Source organism: Melozone crissalis, unplaced genomic scaffold, assembly GCF_028551555.1.
Source record: "Melozone crissalis strain CALT ecotype California unplaced genomic scaffold, PUWL_Pcris_2 ptg000108l_1, whole genome shotgun sequence".
Taxonomy (NCBI): Eukaryota; Metazoa; Chordata; class Aves; order Passeriformes; family Passerellidae; genus Melozone; species Melozone crissalis.
Window position 1 is genome coordinate 1,594,638 of NW_026535885.1, and position 15,875 is coordinate 1,610,512.

Below are 15,875 nucleotides of genomic sequence, written 5' to 3' on the forward strand. Positions count from 1 at the left end.
AGGGTAAAGGTGGGAGAAGAGGAAGGAGGTTTCTCACCGGGTCTCGATTTGGGCGCAGACGCGCTGCCAGCGGTCCCACAGCTGGCTGCCCTTCTCCTGGAAGCGCTCCAGGTCGATGCTGCGCTCCTGCCTCAGCCTGAACAGCTGCTCCCCCACCTCCTTTGCCCTCGCCATCTCCTCCTCCAGCCTGGAGAACACGGAGCCCTTGTCCTTCACCTCGCCGAGCCATTGCTGCAGAAGGAGACAGCACCGGGTCAGTGTCACCGAAAGCAGAAGGGACCAAGGCAGGGATGTCCTGCCAGACAAAGGTGACACAGCTGGGAAGGGGTTAATGGGTTTATTTTCCCCTTCTCCTTAAGCTGCAAAGGACGGGGAGGTGTAGAACGAAGGGGAACATGCTCCCAGGTCAGATTGCAGACAAAGCACAAGCCACAGCAGCTCCTGTACACTCACAAAGCAATCAGGGCTCTCACATCAGCAGCACAAAACCCTCTAAAAATGTACCAAGGCAAGAAAAACGTCCCACAGTCCAAATTCAGCAGACAAAAGGAGAGGACACTGCTCCTAGTCCTAAACACATTCATATTTTTAACCCTACCAACCCTCTCCACCCCCATCCTATTTCCACTCGTATCCAACAACCTCAAGAACACCCCCAACACAATTACAGTCAAAACCTTCTTCATCACCAACCTGCAGGGCTGTCCTGTGGGTGTGAATGGCTGCCAGGTCAGCAGGAACAGCCTCCTCCTGGCTCAGCTTCACCTCGTAGCCCTTGACCAGGGATTCTGCTCCTTGGGTGCTGCGGATAATGATGTCAACCGTCTTCAACCTGGTGAAATCAAACAGAGCACAGTGACATCCCAGGCGTGGCACAGATCTGGAGGGGGATGGATTCAGTTACACCCACCACAAGGTGTGTTGGAGGGACACAATAAGACCTTTAGTGAACAGGGAACACTCAAAAGGGTGTTTGGGAACAGAGGCACATCCCAACTCACTTTTCCAGGTAGATGGAAGACAGCCCGTGTGTCTGCTCCATCTTGTTCACCACCAGGTGCAGCTCTGAGCGCAGCTGGGGCGTGCTGGGCCCTGCAGGAGCTTTGTCCAGGAAGCTGTAGCACCTCTCAGACACAACCCTGAGCTCTGACTGCAGCTGCTGCAGATCCTCCTGCGTGCGCTGCAGGGGGAGGGAGAGACAATGTGAAAGGAGAGACCAAACTGGCAGGGAAAAAGGCAGGGGAAAAGGGAAACAGGCAGGGAAAAAGGCAGGGGAAAAGGGAAGGAAAAGAGAGGGAAAAGGAAGGGGAAAAGGAAGGGAAAAGGAAGGGGAAAAGGAAGGGGGAAAGACGGGGAAAAGACGGGGAAAAGATGGGGAAAAGACGGGGAAAAGACGGGGAAACAGGCAGGGAAAAAGGCAGGGAAAAAGGCAGGGGAAAAGGCAGGGGAAAAGGGAAAAAAGCAGGGAAACAGGCAGGGAAAAAGAGAAAAAGGCAGGGGAAAAAAGGCAGGGGAAAAAGGCAGCAGAAAAAAGGGGGGAAACAGGCAGGGAAAGAAAAAAGGCAGGGGAAAAAAAGGCAGGAAAAAAAAGTCAGGAAAAAAAAAAGGGCAGAAAAAAAAAAAAAGGCAGGGGAAAAAGGCAGGATTGCCCTTGGCAAAGCAGCTGGTAGGAAATGAAGCAGGCTGCCCACCTGCTGAGCTTCCCTGCTGCCTTCTGCACGGCGAGATTCCCTCAGACCCCAAAATTCCCTCAAACCCCGAGATTCCCTCGCCCACGCAGAGGAGCCACAGCTGTTTTTGGGCCTGACCTCCTGCTCTGCAATGCGCAGGGTGTTCTCCTGGATGGTGTCACCGTCTGCCCGGGCGCTGCTCGGGGCCTGGATGCGGCTCACGAGCCGCTGCTCGCACTCCTCCAGCCGCAGGCGGATGTTCCTCAGCTCCGACAGGTACGTCCTGGCCACGGTCTCATCCTTGTCCTCTGCAAGGCAGAGACACACAGAACAGCAGCTCAAGCACCACTGGTCAGGAGCTGGCCCAAACGGGACCTGCTGGAATGCCTGGAGCCTCTGAGCATCTCTGCTCAGATGGAAAACACCTCAACGAGACACCTCCATCTCTGAGCTCAGAAAGGAAGGTGTTTGGAATGTTTTCCATTGAGGAAAACACCTCAGTGGAATCATTAAATCAACACCTTAATTACATCACTAAATCATCTCCTTCTGGAAATGAGTCCAGCCACAGGACCGGAGTCCTCGCTCCTGGTGGCACTCATGGTGTCACAAGTGCCACCACCATGTGTATTCTCCCAAAGACCAACTGCACGAAGAGCTCCTAGCTTGGAATGCATCCCCTCTGCCAACACTACAAGGGGAAGAAGATTCAGTGTCACAGACATCTTTTACGGAAAATCCTTTCCTTAGGATTTTTCCTCCTGAGAAGCTGAAAGGCCTCAGGAAGAAAATGCAAACAATGATTATCTGCTGCTGTGGAATGCAACAGGTGCATCTGGGATTGGTCTTGTTGTTTCTAATTAATGGCCAATCACAGTCAGCTGGCTCAGAGTCTGTCTGAGCCACAAACCTTTGTTATCATTCCTTCTTTTTCTATTCTTAGCCAGCCTTCTGATGAAATCCTTTCTTCTATTCTTTTAGTATAGTTTTTTTAATATAATATATATCATAAAATAATAAATCAGCCTTCTGAAACATGGAGTCAGATCCTCGTCTCTTCCCTCACCCTCAGACCCCTGTGAACACGGCCACAACTCAGCAGCTCAGCTGAAGCTGCAAAGCCAAGGCCTCTCTGCAGGAGCAGCGCTGGACAAAGGCCGAACACTCGCACGGATAGATGCAGGAATAACGAGAGCAGCTGCTCACACCATCAACCAGCTAGCTCAGGGAAAGGAGAACGCGTAGCCAGGCCATAAACCCTTTGTTTATGAGCTCCCACAGCTCCTGGCTGAAGCAGCAGGCCCTTTGGGGCTCACCGTTCTCCATGGACTCCAGCAGCTGCCGGATGTGTTCCTTGGAGGACTCCACTTCCTCCTGCAGGCGCAGCCGGTCCGACACGGAGAACAGCTCTGAGTCGCGGCTGTCCTGCAGGAAATCCTCGTAGTGGCCCTGCAGGCTCTTCAGGGCTTGCTGACACTCCCCCTGAGCCAAGGATCTCAGCTGTGAGAGGAAAAAGAGGCACGTCCAAACACCAGGAAACAACGTCCTGAGCACCAACTGAGCCGCCTTCATCTGCCCAAGGGGTATTTCCAGAGGGGGAGAGGTAAATCCTCTGTGCCTCCCCCCAAGCTGTGCTCACTCCCTGATGAAATGCTCAATCCACAGTCTCTCAGCAGCAGCAAACTCCTGATGCCCTTTTTATTGGGAAAAGCTGCAATCATTTTGCACAGCATCCCCAAACTTTGGTTTTCAAGGTGTGAATTGTTCCTCTTTTCCCCATAGCTGTAAACTGCCACCCTTTTCATGGTGTGCACTGTTCCAGGTGTAAAGACCCTTGCTTTCTCCACTCCCTGGTTTTCCCCCTCTCTTTGGCCACACAAGAGAGCAGCACAAACCCCAGAAGCAGGCAGGGAAGTTCCTCTGTACCTTTTCCATGCTGAAGCTCTGCACCAGGGCTATGTCCTTCCTCAGGTAGTTCCAGGAGATGAGGCTCTTGGTGTTCATGTGCAGCTGGTGCCAGAGAGCCATCACCTTCTGGTACAGCTGCTCCACCCTGCAAGGGGAAAGGAGCAGCTCCATCAGCCCAGCAAACCCAGCTCTGACCCTGTGAATCCTCCAGCCATCCCTGGCAGACTGCAGCCCATCAGCCCAGTGACCCCACTGTGGCACCACACAGGGAGTGATGCTCCTGCTGCTCAGTGCCAGAGATCCCTCAGGGGATCCTTCCTCCCAAATTGTCATTTTTTTCATTTTGCAAGCTACAGCAGCAGTCTCTGCAATGGAGTTTGCAGCTGTAGAAGCATGAGGGATTCCTTTCCTCACCACAAACCACCTTCACACCTCCATCCCCACCCCAAATCTGTTCCTCCCAAGCCACCATCCCTGTCACCAAGTTACCTGTTGGCCATCTCAATGGCCTCTTTGTTGGGTGGGGGGATCAGGAAGCAGACAGAAGGCACCATGGCCTCGTTCCCTGTGGGGCTGATCACCTTCCACTTGGTCCTCTGGGAATTGTCCTCCAGGACACACTCGTCGTTCCTGCAGATGGTGATCTGCAACAGCGCCAGCGCCCATCAGAAACCAGCAGCAGGGCTGTGCACGCCTGTCCCTGCTGCCAGCCCCTGTCCTGGGGCCGAGCCAGCCCCCAGAAATGCACAGATGGATGTGTTTTAATGGGGCAGCAGCCTGGGGTGGTGCCAGGCAGTGCGGCACGCTCGTGCCGGGACGGGAAGGGACAGGGGAGTCACAGGGAGGAGCTGGCTGCCACCCACGGGCTTGTTTGGCTCAGCATGATGAAGCCCATCCTCCTTGGAAGGGGAAAGGACTCCAGCTCCTGCCCAGAATAAATCTGAGACGTGGAAATGTGCTCCAGGAAAAACATCCCTGCCGTTTCCCTCCGCCTGCCTTCCCACTCCTGCTTCCCATTGACAGATCCTACAGCGTTCATCCCAAACCACCCCAGTGCCACTGCCTTGTCCCTGCTTTCCCTTCCCAAGTGCCAGCAGCACCCTGGCAGCCCTCACCTCGATCTGCCTGTAGTCACAGACAGCCTTGATGGGGATGGTGCTCTTCACGGCGTGCTCTGGGTTCCTGGGCCGGAGCTGGACGATACTCTTGGAGCGTCCCACCAGGCTGGCCACGGAGCTCTTGGACTGGATCAGCTGCTCCTTCTCATCCTGGCAGGGACAAGGAGCATGGAATGCTCAAGGAGGGTCTGTGCCAGGCTGCTCAGCTCGCCCCCCACCCCAGTGCTGGCCTGCAAGGGCTGAGCAAACACCTCAGGAGGCTCCGGAGGTGGGAAGAGGGCTCAGGAGATGGGATGGGGCATCACTGCTACTCCCACTGCCCTGCAAAGCCACATGCACGCCTCTGCCTCTCTGGCTGGTAGGACAAAGGAAATGTTTTCTTTCAAAAGGGCAAAAAATAAGAGAACACAACATCCACCAAAACAGAGTCGCAGGAGCTGAGAGGGGCTGAGAGCAGGACAATGCCCAGCCCAAAGCTGGGGATGTTTGGCTGCCTGCAGGAGAGCCCAGGGAAGCATGCTCCCTCTCTAAAGCAAAGGATGAAAAGGTGTTTAAACCAATGGCTGGAATGGGAGATGATGAATTATGGGGATCAGACATCTCAGGAGAAAGGGCTCAGGGTGGAGCAATCGCACAGGCCTCTGGCTTTGGGGACAAATCTGCCAGATGCAGGAAATTCTATTCCTACAAATCCCTGCTGGGTGTGGTGATGGCACCAACCAGGAGGGGAATGGTGGCAAAGCTCCCCTGGAACAGCCTCTGGGGACATGTGCAGATCACAACACTGGCAGCTCGTGTGAGTAGTGACAGCTCAGCCCCTGCTGGCTGTGGCAAAGGTTTCAAAAAAAAAAGGATCCCAGAAAAGGTTCTCCCTCATGCTTGGTACTCTGGGGTTGGTTAGTGCGCTAAGACAGTGGAGGAGAACTTAATGGTTAAAAAAAAAAAAAAATGAAATTAAATAAAATTTAAATAAAACAATAAATGATTGAATAAACTACCTGTGCCTGTCCCAGGGAGCATGATTGGAAGAAATACAACTTTAACTTATTAGGTAAGAAAGAGTAATATAGCTGAGCTCAGGGCAGCTGCCCCAGCCCTGGGTTTGTGGCCACTCTCTGGCTGCCCAGAACAGCCTCTCCCACCCCAGGTGTGCCAGGGCTCCCAAACACAGACCCTGGCTGCTCCAGGTCCTGGCAGCACCAGAGACAGGCCAGGAGAACCCTGAGAGAGGATGGGGGAGCCCCCAGTGCTGATGCACCCATCACCCCCAGTTAGGGCACCCCAGAGCCACTGGGGACACCTTGCTGTGCCCTTCTTGGTGACCACCTGCCTCCACACTGTCCTTGTCACCTCCTGACCCTGCCACCACAGCTCAGCACTTCAACCACAGCCCACAGCCTGGCCCTGCTGATGCTTTGCTCCTTGGGGGTCGTTTTCAGGTTGTTTCTTTTCAGGCCAAATCAGGCAAAAAGGTGATAGTGCCATGGCCTGGGCTCTGCTCTGCTCAGCTAAGCCGGGCCACGTGCTCAGAGATCAGCCCCTGGCACAGCCAGGCTGCCCTGGCTCTCCCCCCATGCAGCAGCATGGATTAGCACAGGATTTGGGCTGGATAAAGAGCAGGCATTGCTCCACCAGCTCCAAAGCAGAACCAGGAGCATCCTAAAGGCTCATTTGTCAGCAGGACTTGAGCAGGATGGGCATGGCTGGGGCAGGAGCAGCTCAGGTTGTGATCTTGCACAGCCTGCTCCTCACCCTGAGGACACAGAGAGGGCAGATGGTGCCTCTGAGTGACAGTGACCAACTCCAGCAGCACCACACAGCTGTGGCCAGCACAGCCTGCAGCTCCTTCAGCAGCTCCAAGGGCAAGCAAATCACTGCTTGAGGTGGAACACAAACCAAAGGAACACTGTCGCGAACAACTTTTATGAAAAATCCTTTCCTTAGGATTTTTCCTCCTGAGAAGCTGAGAAGCCTCAGGAACAAAATGTAAACATTGATTATCTGCTGCTGTGGAATGCAACAGGTAGATCTGTGATTAGCGATCTCGGACACAGAGCCTGAGCCACAAACCTTTGTTATCATTCTTTCCCATCCTACTCTTAGCCAGCCTTCTGATGAGAACCTTTTCTTCTATTCTTTTAGCATAGCTTTAATGTAATATTTATCATAAAACAATAAATCAAGCCTTCTGAAACATGGAGTCAGATCCTCGTCTCTTCCCTCACCCAAGAACCCCATCACAGAACACAAACCACATCCCACCAAACTGTGGGGATAAAGAGCTCAGTTCTCCTTGGGGAGCAAAGAGGTGTCCCTGTGGAGCAGAGCAGGGTGCTGGGGTGTCAGAGGACCCACCATGGAGTCCTGCAGCAGGTCCTCCAGCCGTGTCAGGCTCGTGTTGTGGTCGCAGGAATATTTCCTTTTGATGGAGTCCTGCAGGTTGCGCAGGTACGTCTCCGACTCCCGGGCGTCGCTGAAGAACTGCCAAGGCAAAAAGGGTCACAGGGAACCTGGATAAATCCCCTGGAGACAGGCACGGAGCACCCCAAAGGCTCAGCCAGCAGCTCCTGACACTGCTCTGGCTTTAGGGCTGCAAGGGCAGGATCATCCCAGGTGGATGAGCAGAACTACAGGGAATTGTTGATCCCTTTTTCCCCTGGAAATGCCCAGGGAGCAGCTAACAGATATTCCAGAGGAAAAAAATCCCTTCTTCCCACTCCATCAAGGACAACAGCAGAGTGAGGAGCTCATGGAGTGGGATTCATGGGATGGGATTGAGGGAATTTGGGCCCAAATACCTGGAAATAGGCGGCGTTCTCCTTGACGTGCTGCTCCACGCACAGGCATAGCTGCTTGATCCACTGCCACTGGGTGTGCACAGCAGCACTGTAGGCCTGTGGAAAACACAGAAAAAGGCACTGGAATAGGGAATTCACAGCCAGGAGGGGCACAGCAAGGACACAGGAGCCTGAGGGAAGGACAGAAATGACCAAAATCTGGCTGCAGACAGGAGGGTTTGGACACAGGAGATGGCAGACCCTGCCTCAGTGTCCCCATGTCACCCACAGTGCCAGAGGCAGGAACAGTTTTGCTTTTACCCCATGGAAAAGGTTCCCACAGCCCTTTGCTTCACCACCACGGTGTCCCTGGAAGCCAAGGCCATTCCCTGCATCACCTCTCTGTGGGAAAGGCTCATTCTCTTGATTTGAGGTGGCGATTATTCGGGAATGGCCACTTTCCAAAATTCAAAAGCTCCACCACTGCACTGATGTCCTGCCACCACAAAACACCTCATCAGGCACTGTGGGGTGAGGCAGTGAGTCTTTTAATCCCACCTGAGGTGATTTGACGCTTGGGAGCCCCACAGCTCCTGCTCACCTCCACGGTTTGCTTGGCAGGGTGGTTCTCCAGGGAGAGCAGCTCAGCCGTGTCCTGGAGGGAACGGAAGATGTCCTGCTTCTCTTCCAGCTCTGCTGTCAGCTCCTGCAGGAGGGAAAGCCCAAATCTCAGCTCTGGGACCTCAGTCAGACCATGTGTTCAACTAACACAGCGTGGAAGTTCTAAAGGAGGTACCAGTGGATGCCAGGGAACCCAGCATGGCACCACAGCCCCATTCCCAACAGGAATCTGCCTCCAGTGTGCCAAGCAGGCACTGGAAACCTGCCCAGGGACCTCTTCAGCTTCACACAGTGATTGTGGAAAGATGGGAATTTGTTTACACTGCTGTAAAGAGGAATCAATTTTCCTCTTTGGCTCAGACTCACCCCCCTCGCCCCCGCTAGTTCAAGACGTCTTGAGCTCTAAAATGATGCTAAAAATACATCTTTTGATGCCTTTTTGACTGCAATTCAACTGAACACACACATTCATTTCACTTTCTGCTCTGGGGAGAGCTTCCATCAGCTCTGTTCAGGCACAACAAGCTCGGGTAGCTGGGAGGGAGCATCCAGCCTCAGGATTTTGGGTCTGTCGGGAGCTGAGGGCTCCACAGAGGACCAAAAGCAGCACCTGCCCTCCCAGCACTCACCGAGAAGTAATTCTTCTTGGCTGCAATGTTGGGGTTGTTGTCACTCCAGTCGTAGGCCAGTTCCTCCTCCTCCTTCTCATTCAGCCAGATCAGCTCAGCTGTGGCCCTGGACACGAATCCGTGCAGGCTCTGCAGGTGCCTCAGCCTGAAGCTCGAGGTTTCCTGGACACCAAGAATGGGTTATTATTCCTCCTGATGCTTTTTTTCCCCTCTCCCCAGCCTTGGAGCAGGGAGGGCCCTCAGGCTCACCATCAGTTTGCAGTACTGAGTCTCCAGCTTGCCCAGTGTCTCTGTGTAGCTGGCGCGGAAATTCGGAGACATTTTGCCCTGAAGGATGAGAAATGTTCTTGTTACCCTTCAGAGGACAGCATCACTCAAAATCCCATCCCCAAATCTTTCTCCACAGCTCTGCGTGAGGAAGGGGAGGGTGGAGAGGATGGCTCAGGGCAGCACTGCATCAACTCAGAAGCTCCATCCTTCAAAATCCTCTCTGTGCCTGGAAAGTGACCCACAAGAGCTGATCCCAATGCCCTCATTTCCCATGCCTGCTGTCCCCCACCATACCTCATACACCCTGGCCTCCTTCACACTGGATCCCAGGTCCTCCACGCTGGCATGGATGTGCCTCTGGGTCTCCAGCTGGGATTCCACACTGGGCAGGTCAGTGCCCCACTCTGCCCGCTCCAGCCTCATCTGAAACCAAGAGGTTCAGGTCAGCACTGCTCATTGTGCTCTCAAAGGGACACCAGGAATCCTCCCAGAGGGAAGAAACACCTCCCAGCCTTGGTGGAAGATCACCAGGAATCCTCCCAGGTCACCCCAGAGGGAGCAAACACCTCCCAGTGCTGGTAGAAGATCCTAAGCCAGTGCTCCAACTCTGAATATTCCTGGGACAGCCTACCCAAGCTTCCCACCCACGTAAGACCAAGTGAGTGCATCAGCACAGATCTGCTTCCAGCTTTGAAAGGCGAACAGTGACCAGCAGGACCCCAAGAGAGAAAAGCCAGATCCAGCTTTGAAAGGCTCCTCTGGTCCCCATGGCCAGCAGGACCACAAGAGAGAAAAGCCAGCTCCAGAGGGAAGCCTCAGATCTCCAAAAACTACAAACCATCAAAGCAAATATTCACAGATAAAGGCAGGAGAAGGCCTGGGGGCAGCTTCCCCCATCAGCCTGAGCACAGGCAGGAGGTTTTGGCCCAGCATCTCCTCACCTGCATCTCCTCCACCCAGGCCAGCAGCTCGTAGACGAAGCGAAGGCTGCCTTCATCTTCAGAGGAGGAGATGGCCACCAGCTCCGTCCTGGTCATGGGCTTCCTGAACCAGGAGGCCGAGGAGGTGTGGAGCCCCTTGGTCAGGGACTCGCCCTTGAGGTGTGTGGTGCTCAGCGTGGACGTGGGCACCAGCTCCAGGGTGGAGAAGTGACCCTTCCTGTACAGGTTGGTGCACTCCAACCTCAGCGTCACCAGCTCGTCCTTCAGCCTCATGGTCCTGGGGGAGCAAGCAAGGAGTGGGTAAGGATGGGAATGCGTCACAGAGCGACAAAACTATCCTTGGTCTCCAAAAAAAAGGGAAAAAACCCAGAAGTTTCTCTGCTTGATTAGGTAAAGACACCTCATAGGACCTGGGGGACTTCACCTCAAACTTAAGGATGGACAATTGGACAGGAGCCAAAAAGTTCCACCTAAGCAAATTACTAGAAAAAGAGAAGAAACTAATTGCTTTTGTGAGGTGTTTTACCAGGAGCAAGAACCCCTTGCACCTGGCTGGGTTTTTCTCTGTGAAGAGTTTGGTTATTTTGCCTTTTATTAAAACTTTTCTGTTTTCAACACTACCACAGAAGCCATCCTGTTGATTTTATAGGTTTGAAGGTAGCTGAGCTATTTTGGTGCAATATAAATCTCCAAGAGCTTATGAGACCAGGCTTAAGGAGACCACATATCAGGTAAGGAGACGGACACGTGTGTCACCATATTTTCTGAAAAATCCCTTTGCCAGGATTTTCCTCCTGAGAAGTTGAGAAACCCCAGAAAAAAAAAATGTAAACAATAATTATCCGATTGCTTGGAATGTGGTTTGGGGGTTGCTTACCAACAAGTTTGATTGGTTTAATGTGAATTGTTTTAACTTAATAACCAAACCTAGTCCAGCTGTGTCGGACTCTCTGGTCAGTCATGAGTTTTTATTATTCACTCTTGTCTAAGCTTTTGATGTCTCCTTTCTCTTTCTCTAGTATAGTTTTAGTGTATCATTTTCATATAATATAATATAGTATAATATAGTATAATATAATACAGTATAATATAATGCAGTATAATATAATATAGTATAATATAGTATAGTATAGTATAATATAGTATAGTATAATATAGTATAATATAGTATAGTATAATATAGTATAGTATAATATAATATAATATAGTATAGTATAGTATAATATAGTATAGTATAATATAGTATGATATGATATATGATATATGATATATGATATATGATATATGATATGATATAATGTAATGTAATGTAATGTAATGTAATATAATATAATATAATATAATATAATATAATATAATATAATATAATATAATATAACATATCAGCCTTCTGACAACCTGGGTGTCAATTCTCATCTCTCACCTCACCCTGGGGACCCCAACAACCGGTGACCACCCGGAGGGGCTGTGCAGCCCCTGAGGAAGCTCCTCAAGCCCACCTGAACACCAGCTCCTCCAGCTGGTAGTAGTTCTCATCACGGAGGATCTGCACGTCCACCTGGAGCTGGCGGATGAGCCCCTCGCTCTCCTGCAGGAACGCCACCACGTCGGCCTCGTGCTGCACGGGCTGGCCTGCCTCCAGGTGAGCAGCGTCCTGAGGGGACAGGGGACACTCAGGGACGAGCCCACTCAGCCCTGAGTGGGGCTGAGAGTCACAGGGTGCTGGGTCACAGCATCCCCTGCCACCGCCCCATGGCACATCCTTCTCCCCATCCTTCTCTTTTCCCCCAACATGGAGCTGCTCCATGGCTGGAGGGCAGAGAGCTCCTCTCCAAGTGTTTTCCTACTTCTTAAATTGGTAATTTTTATGCTCCAGATGGAGCTCCCCAGCCACACCTGCATCCCCAACAAGAGATTTTGGTGGTGGAGCTTCCCTTGCCACACCTGCAGCCCCAGCAAGAGATATTAGTGGTGGTCTGTTACACACCTATTTTCTGAAAAATCTTTTTTGTTAGGATTTCTTCTCTTGACAAGCTGAGAGGCCTTAGAAACAATAATTTTCTGCTCCTGTGGAATGCAACAGGGGCATCTGTGATTGGTCTCATGTGGTTGTTACTAATTAATGGCCAATCACAGTCTGTCTCAGACTCTCTAATCAATCACAAAATGTTATTATCATCCCATTCCTTTCCTTTCAAGCCTTCTGATGAAATCCTTTCTTCTATTCTTTAGTGTAGTTTTAACAAATCATTTTCTTTTAATATAATAAATATCATAAAATAATAAATCAGCCTTCTGAAACATGGAGTCAAGATTCTCTTTTCTTCCCTCATCCTGAACACCACCACAGTGGTCCCTTCTCCTTGCCCACCCTGGGTGCTGCTGGACCATTCCAGGAGCCCCAGGTGCCCGAGGATGCTGGGGCTCCTGGTATCTCTTTTCTCCTATAACAAAGAAAATCTCTTCAGAAACCTGCTCCCTACCCAGGGTCTGCCACTGAGTCCTTTCCACCAGGCAAATCAAACAGATTTTGGGGGGTTTTAAGCCTCATTATACAACAAAAAAATATTCAACAAGCTTTCCTAGAAGTGCTGTTCTCCTCTCTGCAGATGTCCAGCCCCACTTGCTGTATTCCCAGAGACAAAACCATTCCCCATCCCTCTGTCCTCAAGGTGATCCATGCATCACCAAATATCTGCCACCACCCCTACGGCACCTCTAGGACAAGGCTCAAGGGCAGAAAAGAAAGGAAAACATCCCAGGGGGAACCCACCAAGCCAGGCAGAAGAGAGGAGAGCAGATGGGTACAAAACAAGAGCAGGAAAACAAACAAATCAATAAAACCAGGAGGGGCAAACCCCACTCACAGCCTGCAGCGTGTTCTTGGCCAGGGTGAGCTTTTCCTCACAGCTCAGAGCACCATTCTGGATTTTGTTAGCGATTTGTAGCAGCAATTCCAGCCTGCAAGGACAGAGGGAGGTGAGGGAGGGGTTTTGGGTGAGGAAGGGGCAGGGGATGGCCCTGCCAGGGGCACAGCACCCACCTCTCCACCGCCGGCCGCAGGAGCTTCTCGCGCTCCAGCATCTCGATGATGAGCTTGCCCCACTCCTCCTCCACGTCGTTGGGGTGGTAGCCCTGGGGCAGCTTGATGCGCCCAAACTCAATCCAAACCTGGGGGAAACATCAGCAGGATGGCATTTGCCACCTCTGCCTTGAGATTCCAGCAAGGGAAGAGGGGCTCTGCCTCCGCTCCTGCAGTGTGCTGATCGCTGCCTGGTTTATCCTGAGGGGTGTTCCCACTTCTCCACTCCAAAATAAACCTGAACTGAGCACAGTTCAGCCCTGCTGAAAAAGCACAGCACTCCCAGCTACCAGCCTCTGGGCAGCCAGGATGATCCTTACCTCTAGCAGTTTGTAGAGCTCCTCTATCTGTCCTTTTTCCTGCTCCTTTGCTGGGATTTCAGTTTCTTTGAAGTGTATGTACTGGTTATAAAGTGCCTGGGATGAGAAAGGCTCATCAGGAACCACCCTGGGGATTGCCACCACCCATCCCTCAGCACGGGAGACACTGAGGAGAGACCTTGTCCAGCACCTACCTTTAGCTCTACAGGGTTCTGGGGGAAGGATTTGTCTGACATGAGTATCGTGTGCTGCTTGATCCACGAGATGAGGGACTCCACGCGGGTCTGGTACTCCAGCCACCTCGAATCCACCTCCTGTGGGGCGAGAGTGTCTTTGCAAGCACTGCTGCTGGGCAAATCACAGAGAACTGAGGTGCTGCAGGGTGGATTCATGTGCCAGGGCCTTGCTGCTGTGATGCCATCCCAGGTACAGGGAGGAGGAGGAGGAGCAGGATCCTCCTTGCTGGTTGCTCTCTCTAAGCTCAGCTTTTTTCCTGCTGTGGCCTTACAGACACCCCAGCAGTTCATAGGGCAGACACCATAATGGGGTTCTCCTCCCTCTCCTCAGCCCTTTTCCACAGGGAACAGCCCCTTCCCCAAACCCTGCCCAGAACCTCCAGCTGCCCCCCAAAAGGCTGTCCCAGCCTGCCAGCCCTCAGCAGTGCTTACGATGGCGCTGATCCCTTCTCCTCCCTCGGGGACTTTGGGAAAGGCATCGTAGATTGAAGACACGTAAGTTATCACAGATTTCTCATCTGGAGAGGGAACGTCCACATCTGGAAGGAGAGAAGCAGAAAGGCAGTGACGAAAGGAGAGGGAAGAGAGGCTGGCATGTCCCTGCAGTGGTGTCACGCCCTGGGCACCCACCTTCAGCATCCAGCAGCCGAGTGACCCCCAGGCGCTCGGCGATCTCGAAGGCCTGCTCCAGGTTCTCCCTGTTGCTCTGGATCTGCACCCTCTCCATGTCCACCAGATCCGGCCTGCAAGACACACCCCAGAGTCACAGCCAGCACCAGGAGGGCTGGGCAGAGCAATCCCAGGTGGGCATCGCTGCCACGGGTGGCTCCCAGGGTTGGTCTGAGCTCCTGCCCCACGTGGGGGCTCTGCAAGGGGATCAGGGCTGCAGGACCTCTCTGTCTCATCCCCTTTGGGAAGAGGGTTCAGACTGCAAGGAAAAACCTCTTGTTGCCAGCTGGGGAAGAAGGAATCAAGAGAGGATTAACTGCTGCTTGGGAGACCTCCAAGATGCTTGGATAAAAGCATGGATGGAAGTGCTGCTGTTCATGGAGAGCAGAAGGGCAGCACTGCAGCACTCAAAGAGTTTTAAAGCTTTTCATTTCTGCCTCTCTACCCAACCTCATTAAGTTTTTTTTTTTCCTGCAACCTGATGTGTCTTTTGCTCATTCCAAGCATCCCTCTCTCCACAGCTACCTGGCAGAAGAGAGAACTCCAGGTATAAAAGACATTGCTCCCTGCCACATCCCCAAGCACTCCAGCCCATCACTGACCACAGTGGTGGGCAGAGACCCCTAGGAGACCCTCATCCCTCCTCCCACCCTCCTGACACTCCCATTGCTGCTCCCTGCCCACCTGTATCTGTGGATGAGGGCGTTGAACATCTTGCCATCGCTCCAGCAGGAGGAGAAGTTGGTGCACTTCAGCCCGATGTAACCTGCTGTCACCTTCTGTGTCCACAGCAGGAGCTTCTCCTTGGCTGACATATCCCCCAGCTCCCCGCTGATGTAGATGTCAGAGATCTGCAAGGAAGCAGCACAGCCATGGGAGGATGCAGGAGCAGGGAAATCCACCAGGATTTCCTTGCCCCAGACCTGGCTACCAGAAAGGGCAGGAGGCAACGTGGTCACCATGGGGAGAGGGGACACTGTGGAAGGCCAAGGAATTTGGGAAGGCGTCACAGGACCTGTTTGGGCAGGCTGGAGATCCAAACGGACGTTTTCCAACCCCATTTCACAGGGCCACCAGGGGCTGCTTGGCCACACAGCCCAGCCCAGCTGGCCACGAGCTGACAGCTCCAAACCCCAGCTGCCAACAACCACCAGAGCCACTCCCTGTGCACCATCCCTGTCCCCACAGGCAGGGACACACCTCACTGGGAACACAACGTCCTGGGGAGAGGAGGCTCCAGGCAGGTCCCTTCCTGCCTCTCCCTGCTCCAAACACACCGTGCACCCTCCTGCACCCTCACTGCTCCTGCCCAGCACCCTCAGACACCTGGGGCTCCTGGAATGGTCACCACTGCCACCCAGCAGCACCCAGGGTGGGCAAGGGGAAGGGACCACCACCAACATCTCTTGTTGGGGATGCAGGTGTGGCAGGGGAGCTCCACCTGGAGCTGTTGTAAAAAACACCAACTTAAGAAGTGGGAAAACATTTGGAGAGGAGCTCTCTGACCTCCAGCCACTGAGCAGCTCCACACTGGGGGAAAAGGGAGGGATGGGGAGAAGGATGTGACATTCCCCCTGTGCCTGGCTGGTCCAGGGGGTGCTGGTGCCAGGGGATGCTGGTCCAGGGGGTGCTGG

General features: G+C 52.9%; 2 protein-coding genes across 10 annotated transcripts in view; one reads left to right on the top strand and one right to left on the bottom strand.

Annotated features, from left to right (window-relative positions):
- Positions 1-15,875, top strand: part of PPIE (peptidylprolyl isomerase E) — a 156,994-nt gene that overhangs the window by 106,881 nt on the left and 34,238 nt on the right. The gene's annotated exons all lie outside the window — the stretch shown is intronic.
- The window catches only part of LOC128947749 (microtubule-actin cross-linking factor 1-like), a 145,582-nt gene that overhangs the window by 82,573 nt on the left and 47,134 nt on the right, over positions 1-15,875 (bottom strand). For all 9 annotated transcript variants that reach the window (XM_054292183.1, XM_054292181.1, XM_054292179.1 and 6 more), the window contains 23 exons: positions 14,926-15,092; positions 14,203-14,315; positions 14,005-14,111; positions 13,531-13,650; positions 13,337-13,432; positions 12,978-13,105; positions 12,802-12,895; positions 11,434-11,588; positions 9,935-10,211; positions 9,288-9,416; positions 8,973-9,050; positions 8,724-8,885; positions 8,075-8,179; positions 7,495-7,590; positions 7,052-7,177; positions 4,694-4,846; positions 4,068-4,222; positions 3,597-3,723; positions 2,987-3,170; positions 1,809-1,978; positions 1,002-1,180; positions 694-832; positions 38-231 (listed from right to left, as the gene is read on the bottom strand). In XM_054292183.1, coding sequence (XP_054148158.1) covers positions 38-231; positions 694-832; positions 1,002-1,180; positions 1,809-1,978; positions 2,987-3,170; positions 3,597-3,723; positions 4,068-4,222; positions 4,694-4,846; positions 7,052-7,177; positions 7,495-7,590; positions 8,075-8,179; positions 8,724-8,885; positions 8,973-9,050; positions 9,288-9,416; positions 9,935-10,211; positions 11,434-11,588; positions 12,802-12,895; positions 12,978-13,105; positions 13,337-13,432; positions 13,531-13,650; positions 14,005-14,111; positions 14,203-14,315; positions 14,926-15,092 — 3,254 coding nt within the window. The remainder of the gene's footprint in view (positions 1-37; positions 232-693; positions 833-1,001; positions 1,181-1,808; positions 1,979-2,986; positions 3,171-3,596; positions 3,724-4,067; positions 4,223-4,693; positions 4,847-7,051; positions 7,178-7,494; positions 7,591-8,074; positions 8,180-8,723; positions 8,886-8,972; positions 9,051-9,287; positions 9,417-9,934; positions 10,212-11,433; positions 11,589-12,801; positions 12,896-12,977; positions 13,106-13,336; positions 13,433-13,530; positions 13,651-14,004; positions 14,112-14,202; positions 14,316-14,925; positions 15,093-15,875) is intronic.